General features: G+C 41.4%; 1 protein-coding gene across 2 annotated transcripts in view; it reads right to left on the reverse strand.

The window, feature by feature from the left end:
- The window catches only part of ctbp2a (C-terminal binding protein 2a), a 61,245-nt gene that overhangs the window by 38,306 nt on the left and 4,602 nt on the right, over positions 1-18,337 (reverse strand). For both annotated transcript variants that reach the window (XM_068720693.1, XM_068720701.1), the window contains exon 2: positions 2,428-2,592. In XM_068720693.1, the coding sequence (XP_068576794.1) occupies positions 2,428-2,485 (58 nt within the window). In that variant the 5' untranslated portion in view covers positions 2,486-2,592. The remainder of the gene's footprint in view (positions 1-2,427; positions 2,593-18,337) is intronic.

The following is an 18,337-nucleotide window of genomic DNA, read 5'->3' on the forward strand; positions in this document are numbered from 1 at the left end:
TCCAAATTTGATAATCGATTAACTGTCAAGAGTAATTCATCAGGCAAAATAAGCCAAACATTCTTTGTTTCCTGCGTAGTTCTGACCTTGCTGGTCTAATTTGAAAAACCACAAAAATCCAACGTGAAAGCAAAAGACAGTGAATCACATGAAAACAGCCACCGTTCCGGTGAAATCTACATTCCTGCGCCGTGACTACTTGTGATTGGAGTAAACAGCTACACTTGATCAGCCATTTCGAATTCGATTTAGGCCACAGGCGTCGCTCAGTTAGCCACTCATCACAATGAGTAAAGATGTAATCAATGCACTCCGCTGTGAAACAAGTATTGGATTGACACACTTATCCCCAGAAGATAAATAGGAGATTAGAGAAGCTCCTCTCGCTGTCTCGCCATGTGCAACCCACGACGGCAACGCAATCACAATCACTCCATAGCGTTCTTGTTTTTGTCAATACACACGATGCGAGCGTTGATTTCTATTACATGCTTCAGTCCCAACACTCTGTTTATAGACAATAGTGGGTGGCTTTGACATTATGGGGCAGAACACCCCATGCCTCTAGTTTTGAAATACCCTTTTTATATGGTTGAGCAGATTTAACGCTACTGTGAAAACAGCATGATTCACCACCCTCTGATCTTTTAACTTCCTAGATGTGAATCACCCTCCTCTACACATTTTTAAGAGCAGCTGTGATGACTAACTGCAGCAGGGGGGGAAAAAAATCCCTCCTCGTCTTTGGTAAAGAATGACTTCATTGTTGATAAGCAGAGGAGACATGGACGTCTGTGGGACAAATGGGGCGGATCAGAAAATATTATAATAGGATGTTTAGCATGTTGCATCCTCAGACAGGACACAGTCATTCTTCTTGTATTTAAAAAAAAAAAGAAAAAGTGGTAAAAAGTGTTTCCAAGCAAGCAGGCTTGGTGGTTTGGCGAGGTTTGAGATGCCACATGTGGCTCTCATTCTGAGGGTGGAAACATACAGCATCACTGCTTCATTATAGTGTGTTTCTCAATCTCAATGTGATTTTTCCTTCGACATGAGCGAAGAGGAATGTTGATACGTGCTGCTCTGTAGAGTTCTAATCCTTTGGTTTTGCTCATAGAGAGCTGAAGTGAAGCTGTAACGTCTATGTTGGTTTACATAAAGTAAGAAGTCGCGGTTACGCCCACGAGACGCAGCTGAGACGCAGAGCCCGCACAGAGCCGGCGTAGACAGCTGCACAGATTAACGAGAGACTGTATCTGTTGTGTCAGACGGGTGGGTGAAAAACGCATCTGATATGCGGTTTAGACACGGGGTACTTCTTTTCTTTATAAGATTCTCACTTGATATGAAGCATCACGTTAGTTTGCGCAGGACACAGAAGTCATAGTCACAGTTTCCAATCAGTCACACACACCAATCACAGCCCATTCCCACTACAAGGCGGGCCATTCAAATAGGCCTCCCTCCTCACTTATACCCACTAGACCAATGCTGCTACACTCACCACTGCAAAGCTTCCACCTTCCTAGTTCAGAATCCCGACATGGCTCAAAGGTATTCAATGCATTGCTTTGGGACCACTCTTGTATACCCAACGGGGGTTTTCTGAATTGCGCTCGCTGTTTCGGTTTAGCATTCTGCTTGGCTAATCCATTCAGAGAGAAGCAATCAGTGCCAAGCATGATTGTATACCCATTTGTTACAATAAATAGTTCATTCTATGATGTAAGTGTTCCTGACTAAAGTAGAGATAGTACCACAGATATACATTTCAGTTTCTCACAAATGTTGATGAAAGAATCCCTTAATGAGAATATAGAAGCTAGAGGAACAGCAGCTAGCGGCTATACCCACATTATAAAATGTAATCTTGCACTATACAGTAGAGCAGGATGAGGATGATTTTGGACACGCAAACTCACACTAACTTCTGACTGTGGTAAGGGGAAAAAGATAAGATATTTATGTGACAAAGCACATAAATGCGCGCCCGTGGGCGCGCGCGCACACACACACACACACACACACACACACACACACACACACACACACACACACACTCCTAGACAGCCTTCAAAGCTGAAGTTTGGTAGTCTGGTCCCAAGGCTCCCTTTTGACACACACAAACACACTTATGCAAACGAACCCACTGGCTTTTTACTGAATTTGTAGCAGCAGGCTGAAAGGCTTGAATACTGGTGGAAACTTAATTTCCATATAACAGAGGAGGGAATCTTTTTTTATGGCTTCAAAATAAACCTGTGGAACTTATATTCGAAGTTACATGTACACACATAAAGACACAAGCATCCCACAGGCTACATAATCAATTTCCAGTGATCTGCAAATGTGTAGCCACCATCTCAAATCCAAATATACATAAAAAGCAGAAAGAAGGGGAAGAAAGAGGAGTTAAATGAGACTCACCCTCACAGATCTTGTCCAGACGCTGGCGTTTCACTTTATGTTTGTCGACCAGAGCCATCCCCGTTCAAATGCTCTCTACTCTCTGGATTTTTGTATCCACTTCTCTCCTCCTTAAAGTCTAAAATGCTCCAATCCTCCAGACGTTAACTAGCTGATGTTTTAAACCTGAAATTCAAGGCAGAGGGACAAAGATTATTACTGAAAGCCAGTCTGACAGTGACGTACAGTATCAAATGTAAATGTTGCAGCTTTGATTTTTATGTATATCATTGGAATTTGTTGGATTTGAGGGTATTTGTGTTCTTATTCATTCTTTTGTAAAGGGACCATGTACTGTACGGTATTTAACATACATGTTGTCATATAAAAGAAGTGTATGATGTGCAAATTAAAGACAATTGAAAGTGTGCACAATACAAAACAAACACAATCAGTGGTTACAGGGTTGGGTTACTTTTAGCTAAATCTTTGATTTGGCTTTAAAGCCACTGACAGAACTGTTTTCATCATGTGGTAGATAAGTCCATTGAGTTGTGGCTTCTAACGTCATGCGCAGTAAGAAGCTGAAGAGTCTGATAACGTTCCGTCAATACTAATCGTGGCTTTGGCTTTCTGAAAGTGCATCACAAGGAAAACAAAAAAGAATTGTCACCTGACAGCGATCACGCACAGCTGTTTCCACCTCAAACCTCTCAACTATCAGACGTTTACCTTGCAGAAACGTGACTCTCCACTAGAGGGAGCCTCATCTCAGCGAGCACTATTTATCTAATTTAATGAGGAAATGTCACTTCTGCAATCAGAGCCATCCAAAATGAGGGGAACACAGCGAAGACCAGACAAACACAGAGTGAGCGAGTAAATGAGGCGTTTTACGAATCATTTATGTTCAGCGACTGATGCTTCTCTAAAGAGCAATCTTCTAATTGGTTCCTGCGGAAGCCTGAGGGACACGGCACCGTTTTTTCGAGGGGGGGAGGCAGACAGAGATAGACAGAGGAGTGCACAAGAATGCACAAACAAAAAGATACACACACACACACACAAGATGACAAGCAGAAATGTAGGCTTGCGCGCGCGCACACACACACACACACACACACACCCACACTGAGGGTAGCGAGTCAAACAGAGGAATGTGGGTCAGTTAGTCAGCAGACGAGAGGAGGTTGTATCAGCAGAATAAAGACATAAAAGGGGGTTGGTGGGAGGGAGTGGAAAGTACTAGAAAAACATCGGCTAACAGGATGAGTACAGTTTGACACCATCCTCCTACATTTTAACTGTATCTTTTTCAGCACTTTCGTATTTATAACCCCACCCCTGTGTATTTCTATATTCGCCTCTGGGCCTAATCCTAGAGTGCTGCACTTTGAGAACGGCTCACACTAGAGTATTTATACGATGATATATATATTGATATTTGCGCTGTGACTGCAATTATAACTGTAATGTTTTGGTGGGGTGGAGGGCAGCCTAAATTATGAATCGATGTTGCATTGTTATTCGACCAGCTGTTGGGAGGTGATGCACTGCAGTTGTGTGGACTTAAAAGTTTGAAGATGTAAGGGTTAAAATTGACTTTGCATCCAACAGACTATGATCTCCTGTCTTTCTCCGACACTGACACAAACACAAACACGTCTTTCTTTTAACCAAATGCGTTTCGCCTCGCTTCACCAGTCAGCTGTGCTTCAGTGTCCCTCCTCCACAAGGTAAGCCTTCCTGCCAAAGAGCTGAAGACCCACATGTGGGAGTCAGAAGAGAAGTAATTGAGCAAGGAGGAAAGGCAGGAAACAGTCAGGCAGAGGCGGGGGGGAGTGACACCGCCTCGGCTATGAATAGACTGCAGGAGACATGCATGGGCATCTCCTACTCTGTGCTGCATGAGCACTAACACTACAGGTCATGGGTGCATCTGGTCATTGAGTCATTATAGACTCTTCTGATATAGATCTCACTTCACCGACGGCTGGCTCAGTGGGAAAACAGTGATACAGGCTGCTCTCTCCTAATGTACAACAGCATGAGGTGATTATACAATATCAGGATGGGAATAACATGATGAACAATATTGTGCAATACAGTACAACTGCATTTCTAAAGTCATACATTTTTGTAGACACAGCATCCAAGATCAACTTATTATATTAAAATATGTAGAGGCTCGTATCCCCCAAAACTCAACATTCTCTCAGAATCAGAACACTGCTCATCAAACATGACATTTCATCACTTCTGTTCTCACTGCTGGTCTCAACTGAAGGGATGGCAAAACCCTCCGGCTTAGAAGAATGGCCTGCTCAGCAGTTTTTGAGAGCTACATTTGACCAAATACCCAAAACTGTGGTATACATGACTTCATTTCCATAAATTAATTCCAGAGATTTGACTCATGCAAGAAGGAGATCCATTTCCAGGGGAGGAGGGGGGGGGGGGGGGGGGGGGGGGTCGACTCTGCTAAGCGGGTTGAAAAGTCAACAGCAACTTTGAGAAGGGCTCTCAGGCAGTGGAGTGCCAGAGGGGAAGTACAGTTCTCCTGCAGCCCTTAGCACCATCGCTGCTGGACTGTTACTTGACTAAGTGCTGTTATGTAACTGAACAATAAGGGGATTGACCTGAGATAAAATATGTGCTCAGTGCTGGAGGAGAGGAAGAGAAAGAGGAGAAAGTCTCATACACGCATGCATGCAAACAATAGGAACACACAACTCCAGGGATTGTCTGGCTCGCTGTAGAGAGAGGGCAGGCGCTCTGCTCTGCTCAACACACACACACACACACACACACACAGCGCTGTGTTGCTTGTCTTCACAGGTTCCCTGACAAGACTGTGAACGTTACCAAGTCAGATCGCGACCAAAGAGACGGTTGTCTGATCTGATGAACGTCGCAAACTTCACACTATTCTTGGTAATACAAGTTTGGTAAAACATGCATCATAACAATGTATGAAAGTCTTTTTACGAGCTACAAGATGATTTATGACAAACACACATATGACATTCAGTTCACACCATTTCTGCATTAAAGCCGATCCGCAAATGTTGTTTTGTAATTACATTCTGTCTTTCTACTTTGATGCATTTCACGCACTGCCGGACTCTCGTCTGTGACCAAAACCTGCTGCATGCCGTAATGAGACCATTTTCAAGATAAATACTGTGTGTCTTGAATAATGTACTAAATGTTCATAAGATAGTGCTAAAGTATCCTGGGAAATTAATGCAACACCCTGTTGTTCCTGCACTACATATTTTGTTAAGTTCTTAATGCCTGCATATTTAACTAGTTTTCTTGTGCATCAATATCACTTAAATTGACTCTTATTGAGACTAAAAATGAAAAATGTACTCCAAGTCTATTTCATCAGCCTGAATCGCAAATTCTCTCATCTCTTATAAACTTACTCAGCAGAAACAATTACTTGATTAATTAATTATCAATTAGGATTATTTTGATAATCAATTAATTATGTCAAACATTGTCAAATACTGGTTATTGGTTCCAGCTTCTCCAATTTGAGGATTTGCATCTTTTTTATATCATTGTAAAATGAATATCTTTGAGTTTGGTTGGTAAAAACAAGACATTTGACATTTTGATATTTAATGTACTACAACAAAATTGAATTGAGAAAATAATGGACAAATTAATTGAGACTTTACATTAATAGATAGTTGCAGTCATATACAGTCAAACATGGACATTTTCATGGTATGCAGGAAGTGACCAGCAAAATACAAAACTGTCTCTTTACCAGCAGTAAGAGAACACAACTCCCCAGTGAAGGTTGAAAACATGCAACCAAAACATTTCCCCACCAGCAACATCCACCACTAGCCACTAAACAGAAATCATTTATTGAGCGTGACAGTTATTCATGTCACACTGCACGATTTCTGGTTATGAATCCCTTTAAACTTTCTAGAAATACACAGTTGTATTGGGCTTCAAAAGCGTGAAGTTGCCCAGTCAAGCTTTATCAAATAATTTAAATGGCACTCACATGATGGACTTAAAAAGTAAGGCTCTTTTTGATGTACTTTTACACTGGGTAAATTATTGGTATAGAGATGTTAACACTGTGGCAGATATACACCACATATGTGCTAGCACAGCTTCTCTACTGTGTCTCACAAATTGAAAAAGATTTTCAAGAAAATGCCACAAAAAAGAAATGGTGTCGCGCCAGGCGTTACATTGCATTGTTGCAGCTGTTGCATCACTCCAAGAAGTTATGCATTCAAACAGTGCTTCCCCATTGACACCCTATACATCAAGACATTTCACAAGCAGAAAGAGCCAGTTTTACACTTCAGAAACATATTTCTCTTTCAGCTCTTTGTGTATCTCTCTCACTCGCACCCTTTCTTTTCTACTCCTTTTGTGATGAAAAGCCCATATAACAAGGCAGGCAGCCCAGGAGATGCTGTTTAGGTTGGTAATAGCACAGAAGACACAGAGGGAGAGAAGAGAAAGTGAAAAAGGTCTTTTTCTGACTGAGGCCATCTCTCAGAGGAGCCCTCTAGCCAGATTAAGAAACCTGTGGGTTTGGTTTAAGGTGAAAAGGCACCGAATGAAGTAAAACTGCAGCTTTGACTTTGTCTTAACACGTGTTTGACTGAAATATCTTCACTTCAAGGCAAAAAAAGAACATCTTGCTCGTTCTTTTTTTAGCTCAGCCGAGCTTCCAGCCCTTGACCTCAGTGAACTAGTTTAACTATGTGAACTTGATGACCACCAGCCCGTACACACACGAAAAAAAGACTAAGCTGCACAAACATGGGGATTGTAGTCAAAGTATTAAGCTGAAAGGAAACCTGGTGCCCTTACGATGAACTGGAAGAAACCCTTCTTTTTTTTTACTCCTTTTCATCTTTTATTGTTTGAATATCTTTGTTTTAAGTGAAGCCTTGTCTCTACATGCGACAGCCTTGCCCTTCACACGTCATCCCTTTGAGGGAATCGTTAAACAAAAATGGGCTTTTTCAACTTCTTGCTGAGAGTTAGATGAGAAAATTGATACCGCTCTCATGTCTGTACAGTCAATATGGAGCTACAACCAGCAGCCGGTTAGCTTAGCTTAGCGTAGAAGCTGGAAACAGGAGGAAACAGCTAGCCTTGAAATTCACAATAGCTACCAAAACTTGTAGAACCACAACTGTTTTTTTACAGTTCTGTTTTTAACAACAAATTGCATATAATGTGTTAATAAGTGAGCTTTAGATGTGCTGCTAAAGTGATAGGTTTTTTTCAGTTTTGATGCTAAACTAAGCTAACCAGCTGTTGGCCTTCTCTCGGTATTTAACAAACAAACATGAGAATGTATCAATCTTCTCATCTTACTCTTGGCAGGAAAGAGTGCATCTCCCATAATATCGATTTACTTCTTAAACAATTGTAATGAAGGTGGTTCAATGGACACTAGCTGCAGTAAAATCACAGTTGTACCAACATTTTGGGGGAGAATTGTGTTGCAGCTATCCAAAGTAAATGCTTAAGAGGCTATGATTTATGTCCCTGAAAGTGCAAGATAGCAGAAAAAGAAGAAGCCGAGAGGGAAAGGTGGTTAAGGTTTCTTTTCTCTCATTAATCGGATAGTTGGGGCTCCGAGGGGCACGTAAAGCTGTCGCTCAGGCCGCTGATTTACACATTCCTCCTCACTGCCAGCCTCTTTCTTACTCCAGCCCTCCCTGTCTAAATACACCAGTTACTTGACAACTACAGCTCTCTTCTTTCTACCTCTCCATCATCATCACTATCCCACCAAGTCTGTCAGTCCATCTGTGCCTCTCCGTGTATCTTTTTACATCCTTTTGCATGTCCTGTCAGCCTCTGGCAGATATCTTCCATTTTCATTCCCCATTTCTCCTTTACGTCGCCTTTTTCTCTCAACCATTTTCCCATCTTCCCCCTTCCCTCTCCCTCCCTCCCTCCTCCTCCTCCTCCTCTCACATTCTCGCCATCTTTCTCTCCTCTCAACTCTAAACGAAATGAGACTGCAGCAGCACTAACTGCTGACTTGGGCTAATGCACAATTTTGTAATAATGCCTATTCGTGTAAGTCACCCAGGAAACGCATAATGGAGACATTATTGTGCATGGCAGCCTGTTCTTAACCCAGCGAGACTTTCAGCATGGCCTGCATTCCTCCTCTCTCCAGCTCCTTACATCTAATGAACTAAAACAAAGTCTGGCATATATAATCTCCACTAAAATAATCTCTTGTTTCACAACACAGGCCACTGAAGACTTAGAATCCATGTCTGAATTAAATAAAAAACATTGCAAACATGTCTTTAAATAATATCCTGATATTTGTTCTCCTTTACCTGGTAGACTAAATACTGAATTTACTCATCTCAACTAACACAAGCACGTAAATCACGAACACCCACACAAGCAATTACACCAAAACCTGTGGTACTTAAGCTGAAGGATAAAACTCTGATTCCAAGATGCTTTTCTACTTTCCTATTGAAGAGAATGACCTCAGACTTTTTCTCTGCATAGGGGGGACAAAGACCAGCACTGAGCTCCAAACTACAGACACATTACACTTGCATACAACAACAATTCTCACGTACTTATGAGAATTGGACCAACTTCTCTTCAAGGCGACCCTGGACCTGTTGGATGAGACCAAACTCCTTCGTGATGAGTGGTAGACATAACGAAAGCAAATTAAGGACAACGTTTGATGCTTTCTGCTAAGTAGGATGCACGTTAGGTTGGTTCATTGATATGTTGTCAAGGAAGCAGAAAAAATAGAGCATCTTCATCATGTTGTAGAAACTGCTTGATTCGGTTTAAACAGACTGTTGTACGTTGGTCAGCAGCTGGTTTGGTTCATTCAGTGTGAAAGTTGTGATTCGAGCTCTGGTGGGAACTAAAGAACCGAAATATGAGTCTAAGTCCTCTTTCAAGTGAACTCATTTGATTGGTTTGCAAATGTTATGTGAGTAGATATGTGATTTTAGTAGAAATTCAAAAGTTAAACCACTAATTGAACCTGAAACAATTAGTCGAGTAAATTATTATTATAAACATGTCATGTTTTAAAGAAAAATGCCAAATAATATCATTATTTAAAAAAAGACATAAATGCAAACTATTAGAATATCTATTTTTGCGCATTATGTCCATGAAACGGTGTCCTAACTGGACGCACGCAGCACTGCACACTGCAACGGTTTGAGCTGAATCTTGGGCGGATGCCCTGTATCTATTTATTCCTGTCCCTCGCTTTGAAAGCACCACAATGGATGTGGACCGGCTGATTGGTGATATTGAAATGAGGAGCATTCTTTACCATATCTCCTCATAATAAGGTGCCAGCTGGCTGGAAGGAAATCGCCGAGGAGTTCAAAGTTTCCTACTTATGCTAATTTCCAGTAAATCTCACAAAAAACCCCGTATTTTTCTGTTTGAAAAGAACAAAAGACAGCAGGTATCAACCATCCTTCAAGTGGTTACATCTCCAGTCTGATCTGGAGCTCACAGCTGATAGGTATACGTGGTTTGTTCACCTGACAGAACGCTTGCTGTTAGGACACGGTTTCACTCTCTTTGCGGTCAAGTTCTCTGTCATCATTACGACTGTGGTTAAATTATTCCTCGTTCAGCTTGACCTAAATTTACATTTCCTTTTCAATCAATAATAGTGACGTCGTGTGACTCCCATCGTGTGGTGCATTCAGTGTGTGTGAGGCTGACAGCTAAGGTACTGCTGCTTTTTATTCACAATCAAATATCAACTTTCACATTTGAAAATCAGTTTTTTTGTGGCAGTAAGGAATTGTAGTCTGCAGCCAGTGTGAAACTGTAATCAGTTGCTGTCTCACCTTGTTTTTCTCAGCTCTTTAACATGAGACCAGAGCACAAAACAGACACCTTGTCATTTAGCACAAGTGAAAACCATTAAGTTCCATTTACTCGAAATATATGTAACCTTGTGCTCACTGATTTCTAACACCTCTCCAGAGTGAAATGTTTAAAGCTATTTAGCTGCATCATGATAGAAACCTCAAGAAAAGAGCGAAGACGAGCGACGAAAATGCAATTATATTTTAGGGCTATGGAATAATTATGCCTCGGGGAAATGGACCTTCAATTTCTAAAAATTAAATGAAAAAATGAATGTGTTGGAACAGAGCCATTCTCTTAAAAACTCCCTCAACCCGATGGCTGATTGAAGAATGAAGTTGCTACAGTCACATGAGGAGTAAATTTAGAATATTTAAGAAACACAGAGCATGACTAACGAGGACAGACTATTAAAACTATTTCTGGGTCTAAGTGTGGGCTCGTAAAGGCAAACACATAAAGAGAATGAAGACAGACGAGCACAAATACCTTCTTTTCCATGTCACCATGATCACAGCCAACAATCTATTTCAAAATCTATTTGAATACTGCTCAACAGGTACCACATCACAGAGAATGCATAATTGTGAATTATTTCCACGAAATCCCCTCAGAATGGTTTTAGTATAATTAGATACACTTGTACATTTGTGTGTATCGAGGTTGGCAAGTGCAAGTTTTAATTGATGAACCTGAAAATCTGTCTTTTCCTACCAATTAGCATCTGAGCACCTGATGCATATGCAACAACTGTAAAAGCAATTAAACTGCAAATTAACTGTAGAGATGAGTTCACGATGTGAGTGCAAACGCTCATATTTTGAATGAGCTTTGGTTTCCAATTTCTAGAGGATGATACACACATGAAATCCTCACTACAAGTGAGCTTGCTGAACCCTTGGGTCATATGAAGTACCCATAATTCAATTCAATCCAATCTGATCTTTGGCATGTTGAAGTTCAGAGATTCAGAGCTTATATTTACAACACGGAATAATGGATTTTTAAATAGCTTTTCACAGCAAATTCATTGTTTACGCGAAGGGTGATCAAATGTTGCTGTGCCAAGCATTTCAAGCAACGCAATTTGTTTTTGTTAAATCATATTGGGTACAGGTGTGATAGTACACGTCTTGGTTTAGGCCAAAATAGATGGTTTGTTACACCGCTTCTTATGATTTGCGACACCGTATGAACAAAAAAAATGAATTCTGTTTTAAATTAAAATGATTTTTCTTAGCATGTGTGCAATAAATTCAAAACTGTGAGGTCCACCTGGATGACTCTTGATAACATTTCTAAATGTTCAATACTGGTGTCAATATTACAACTGAGTTTCAGTTATTTAGTATTTTTGTCAATATCTTAGTTTGAGGACTATAGACGGCAAACTTCTGTTCTGTGTGTATCAGTGTTTGTCTTAACACAAGCAGCCAAACAAGAACTTTGTCTCAATACAACTCAGCAAAGGAAATATATATAAAGAACAAACAACACTAAGAATATCACAATATTTTTAAAATACCTCCATATATTATAGCAGGGGTCACTAATAGGCGGACCGCGGTCCAGTTCCGGACCCAAACGCCGTTGTATGTGGACCCGTACCTAAAACCGATAGTTGATAATTAATACATTCTAACAGAGTGCTTTTATTTTTACCGGCACAGCTTTTCCAGCCTTTACGGCACTCGTGCACCGGTCCAGGAAACACACAGACCAATTACATGCGTTGTAAATTATATACTGTATGTGTATTCCTATAAGCGTCACAACTCCAGTCGGAGAAGTACGTGAGTTAGAGATTTTATTTCACATAGTGTTCTCTAAGAAGAGACACGTGACCAGAGAGACCATAGTCTTTATCCACGAATGACCAGACTCGTATATCTTCATTCTTCCTACAGGCAGATCAAAAGCAGTATGTCTCATATGTTCAGAGACCGTGGAGTGAGTTTCGAAGCGGTAATGTGAAGCGCCACTACGAGACAAAGCACACATCTTTTGAGCAAACGTAGCCATTCAAATCCGAAATGAAGGTACAAAAAATGAACGATCTAAGAGCCCAAAAAGATCAGAATCCTAAAACATGAATTCACCATCCAACAATGATGTTAACAGAGAGGAATAGAGCTGAAACAAGTGGTAACAATAACCACAGATAAAGTCCCTGCACACTAATTTCTCTTTTTAGAAGAAATGAATATGGATATCGAGGCTTTTTTGATTAATTTTCTAAAATTAAGTACTTTATAAGAGTCACATTTTTCAAAAGCTTACTGATATGTATTTCATTTTTTAATTCAGCCTACATCTTACTTAAGAGAACATTTATTTATTATTAGAGTATATATTATTTATAATGAATCCAGTTCAATTTGAAATCTGACAATAAATATTGTTTAGATATTATTCAATTGAACTTTCTTTATTTGATTTGACAGTCAGATGTTGACTACATACAGACGTTAATACACCTGTTGGCTACTTCAATATACATACATGGGACTAAATCACAGCGCAAGTTAAGACATTATTTGGTGTTCCGGACCTTTGGATGAGGAAACTCTCTCCAACTGGACCTCGCTGAACTTTAATTGAATACCCCTGTATTATAGGGTTGACCATTTGTGCTTTTACAAAATATTTATATTTCCAAAAAATTGTTCAGTAATGTGCATAACATGACTAGGTTTGTAAAGGGAAACAATAGAAGAGCGAGAAAAGTTGAGTAAATTCAGAAATAAATCACTTTACTGTATTGCAGCCTTTAAAACCAGGAAAAGACAACAATCTTATGCCATATGACAATATCCAAAATCTAACACGATATCAATATAATATTGATATATTGCCCTGTCCTACTTGACAGCTTTCAATACTCAAGGTTTTGAGGTTCGATACCCAGCCTATACTGGTAGTGTCCACCTTTTAGCTTGATGCTTTTAGCTTACTAAGCTGTGAGCTGAAGGTCCAGAGGCTGCAAAAAAAGCCAGTTGAACCAGGTAAAGTAGTATACACAGCTTAAACATCTTGTCAGGTTCTTTAACAGCAAACTACGTATGAGGTAAGTAGACTGTAAGTTAGTTGAGTAAATGGGGTTGAGGAAAGGCCAAGCTTGCCCCAGAGGCAGACTCGCAGTGAGCTGAATGCCACTGACCTAGATTAATACCAACCACAGCAGCGCCAGGACTATAACACACCCCGGTTTCCTGTATCCTGCCTTTCTGTCTGTGTGTGAAATGATTCCATCTGTCAGTCTCAGCTGGGCTGTGAGAACACCGCTGAACACTGCTGCCCACACACACACACACACACACACACACACACACACACACACACAGACATATATACACAGACGGACACCAAAAAACACAGACGTGTCGGCTGGGAACTGGGGCCAAGGTGGGTGTCTGCATCCAGCCTCCAGGGAGGGGCGGGGGGGGGGGGGGGGGGGGGGCACTGAAAAACTCTGCCCAGCATCAAAGGCTGGAGGATGGGGGAACGAGACGTGAGATAGCGACTGCGGTGCGCGGCAAACTATCTTATAAAGCAGTGTTTGTTTACGAGGCTTTATAATTGCAGCTATGAAGGCTGTGTGCACAGAACATTTTGTGTCAGTACAACTTGAAAAGACCTCTTTTCAATGACAGCCGGCTTTATTAGCTTGCTTATAATAAGACCAATTAACCATTGCATACATGCGTGTGTTTCTGTCCATGTCTATGCAGGTATGTGGGTTTTTGCCTGCTTTTATGTAAATTTACGTGTATATATCAGGCAGGTTTATTACACTGGCATGCTTCCCTGACCAAGGACAGCAGCTGGTATTCAAAAGATACCAAACAGAAGAAACAAAGCCAGCCAGCACACCTCTCAGCCACCTGTGAGCACACAGAGATGAAACTGAGGGAAGCAAGTGACAAGATAAGGGCACAGACGGACCAGGATGCACAACTGATATTCAGAGGAAAATAAGGAAAGAGCGCTGAGAGAAAGGTCAGGGTTGACGTTTGGCCAAGGGAGAAAAGACACGGACAAGTGGGTGAAAAGTGGAACAGAAAGCGAAGTTCTTTGAGTCATTTGAAATATTTCAGTAGTTTTTAAACTTCTCCTGAGGCTGAAAAGACTGCAAAACATATAACCTCTGTTCCAGTTTATCATCATTTCAGCTTGCTGTGTGCAGTGAAATGAAGAAACCTGTCTCATGGCACATTCCAGACAAGATTAAAACAAAAAACAAACCCCCATAACAAGAGAAGAATATGTGGAATATTAACAACACTAGAATAAAGTGACTGGTGCATGCAATTCATACGATATTTCCCTTGGTGCATCAATTTTATGACAAAAAAAGAAGAAGATCTTTCCAGCAGTGCTGCATTGACTACATTTCTGAACGAGATAAAAGGACTTCTCTCTGACTTATTCACATTTGACTATGCTGCTTTATTAAAAGAGTTCAGTATAGCTGTAGGTAAAACATAGACCTCATGCATCAGCAAAATCCCTGACAAGGCGATACCAATGAACTGAAGCTCTGTTATCGTACTAATGCACTCCCTCTATCTCCTGATGGCACAAAACTTCATTATTGGAAAAAATGTTCACCGTAGGTCAAAAGATGTAGGGAGCTATAAAAAAAAAAAAAAGGGAGCACGCACTTTTAGTCTACGAGCAAAATCCAGTTCAGTAAATGTTTTATAGTTATTACGGAGGGTTGTGTCTCTACTTGACATGTCGTGTAGTACAAAGACTAAAAAGATGTTGAAAAATTCCTGCACACACACGTGTATAATGCCTTAAAATAGCATTTTGCTAAAGCTGTCTGAAAACCCCAGGGACACCTATTTCTAACCCCGCACAGAGTCCCAAGGGAGGTATTCACAGGGGACTGAGGAGGAGGGACTACTCAGTCTACTCAGGCTCAGTGAAACATTAACCCACAGTAAATCCCTTTTTTTTTTGCTCAGGATCAGGAATCAAACATCTCCATACGGGTGAAAATCAAACATGTCTTTGTGCGAACAAGCTGACAAGTTGAAAAGCCAACCATCCCACTGAGCTTCTCAGCAGCCGGCGAATCAAAGAATTAGCCTCGGGCTCGCCAAACATTGGTAACATCCATATTCATAACGGAGATAGCTGAGGCGATAAGCCTCCGTCGCTCAGCTCCGCCGCTCACTTTGTCAACACTTCCAGAACTGTTTGCGACGAGTAGATAATATGCCACTTTCCACCACAGATGAGTGATGAGAAGCAGGATGACAGCTCATCCTGTTGATCTTTCCATACGGCAACAAGTGGATAACTGCTTTATGACATCGTGTAAGCATGTGTGAGTGTTTATGATGCGCCGTAGCAGCAGCCGTGCCGATGCCCCCCTGCTCATGTAAGTCAATGCGATGTGCAGTCTCTCACTTAACAGTGTGGTTTAGGAGTCAAATGGTTTCATGGACATTTGCCAGATTTCCCTGTTTGGACTCCTGCCAGTATTTATGCAAACAAAGAGGCTGTTAGATGCATGAAAGAGAGGTATGTAGAGTATTTTAACCTGGATTGCAAGGATAAACTCACAGCATGAATATTGTAAAGGTTGGGTTTATTCTATTGGCCTCAGGGCCCAATCACACCAGCATTAAAAACAGTGAAACATCAAAGCTAAATCAATTCACTCCAATATAATCGCCACTATCAGTGGATTCGCTTCAGGGCCAGTAAATCCACAAATATGGTTCATACGGGTTCAACTTTGGTAAACGTTAACACACAAGTTCACGATAGCTATTATGGCGTCTTTGACAGCACTGGAGAGTCCATAATGAAGAAAGCAGTCATAGCTTAGGAGCTGTGTTGCATCCTCTGCTTTCAGGACCTTGTAGCATGTTATCGCACCTTTTTAATCACTTGTTTCCTGTGGCTTTCCACTAACGAATCACTCTAACTACCATACAATACAATGTATACAATGTAAAAGCTACAAAGCAAGCAGGACTATGAGACCGAAGACTCCACAAGCAGGTCAAAGTTGTCTTGTAGCTGGCTACTGCTAACAAAGCAGCCCATAATAAACCAAGGACACATCGCCTCACTACAGGGCTGCCCAGCCAGAGCCCCAGGGGCCACATCTAAGACCGGCATTCAAACTCTGCCACACGGCATCAGCAAGCTTGTAAAACAAGCTGTTAAACTTTATCTGCATCATAACCATTGAGATAATACACCACAGATGCCAAAATAAAAAAAATAACAGATTTCCCTGAGGGTTTTTTTTTTCTGGATGAAAGTCTATTCTTCGTGCCTCTGTGTTAAGATAATCTCCATGTGGCCATAAAAAAAGAAAGTGATAATTTTTTTTTTTTTAAGCTTCAGATTCCACATAATCAGTTAATAAAATGAGCTGATGCACCTTCCAGAGCTATTAGAAGTAGCACTCAGACAGTGTGCCTGCACACTGAAAGTGTACATACTGCACTACTCCAGATTGAAACACCTATTAGCCTGCACATTCACAGAGCCATTAGCATTTAAATATGCAGGAGCTGTGCTCCTTTCAAAATGCCATTTTTACTCTGCTGCAAGGAGAGTTCTCCAGTTGTCATAAACAACTTTTTGTTTTTTTCCCTATTCAAGGACCTTTTCAAATGTCAGGGCCAATCAAACACAACACGACAGGTCTCTGGGTGGAAAAAAAATACAGAAAATAGAAAATAGAAAATACAGCTCAGAGGGCAGAGAAGAAAAGCGGACTTAGCATGCATATTCATGTGGTTGGAAGGTTCAATGACTGCTGTCTCTGTATTGTGAGGAGTGGCAAAACAGTTTGTGTGATAAGAGACGGCTTTAAAAAAAAAAGTAAGCTTTTAACTCCTTTCTCCCGCTCACCATGTCCAAATGTCAATGTCTGTGTGCCCACAAGTGACCCCCCCCCCCCCACCTCCCTTTCTCCCCGTCAGCAAATTTGGGCAGAAAAGTTTTCTCTGTGAAGTGGTGCTCAGCAGAATGGCAAACAAACAAGAGCCATCTCACCACTGGCCAGGGCCCACTTCAGCATTTCAGACATCTCTTTCAGTTTACAGCTTTCCTAACATCAGCAGGATGGATCCTCCTGACACAAGTCTATGTCAGCTGGACTGGAATAGGGGCTCTGCTGAGACACAATGGACCCCTTCCTCCTCCTCCTCCTCCTCCTCCTCCTCCTCCTCCTCCTCCTCCTCATGCCCACCTCCCTCCTGAGACGCTGAGGCAGGAGTGAGTGAGTAGGAAGGAAGGAACAGAAAAAGAAAGAGGAACTAAAACACGATATAAATATGCCTGTACTTTCAGTCTGTGTGTGTGTGTGTATATATATATATATATATATATATATATATATATATATATATATATATATATATATATATATATATATATATATATATATATGTGTGTGTGTGTGTGTGTGTGTGTGTGTGTGTAATCCTCTTCAGCAAACTTCACCAGCTCAGACAGAGGGGGCTGCACGCCCCACCAGTATCTTCCTTTCTATTTGTTTCTGTCTTCCTCTCTCCTTCACTTCCTGCCTCTCTTCATTAGTCTCTGTCTCTCCTCTGGCTCCAGCAAGGCACAGTCATCCAGGAGGAGGACATTATTAGCTGTCAGCATTAACCACCAGCGTAGCAGCAACAGTAGCAGTGGCGGCGGCGGCGGCAGAGTCGGTTTCATAACAATGCTCACAGAGAGCCTCGTCTCTGCCCCAGCGAGAGGATCAGGCAGTCAGGACAGCCTGCTGCGTGCAGATGGTGCTTTGTCTCTGCTAGTTCCTGCAAAAGTGACACGCAGACACACAAACGCGAGCACACAGTCGCATGCACACGGAGTTGGAAGACGGTGCCACTATTCATTCCTAATCCTCTGTGGTTTGCATGAAAGTTAATGGCAGGTGTTTAAAGCGCTGGCTATGCCAAGAGAAGGAAGGGAAGGTGAGTGGGAGAAGATCAACTCTTTTTTTTCTCCTGCTGGCAAACACACAGACAGGCTTTTCCATGTTGGAAAGACAGTG

Source organism: Cebidichthys violaceus, unplaced genomic scaffold, assembly GCF_023349555.1.
Source record: "Cebidichthys violaceus isolate CVI_PGR_0920_01 unplaced genomic scaffold, fCebVio1.0.p SCAF_10, whole genome shotgun sequence".
NCBI lineage: Eukaryota > Metazoa > Chordata > Actinopteri > Perciformes > Stichaeidae > Cebidichthys > Cebidichthys violaceus.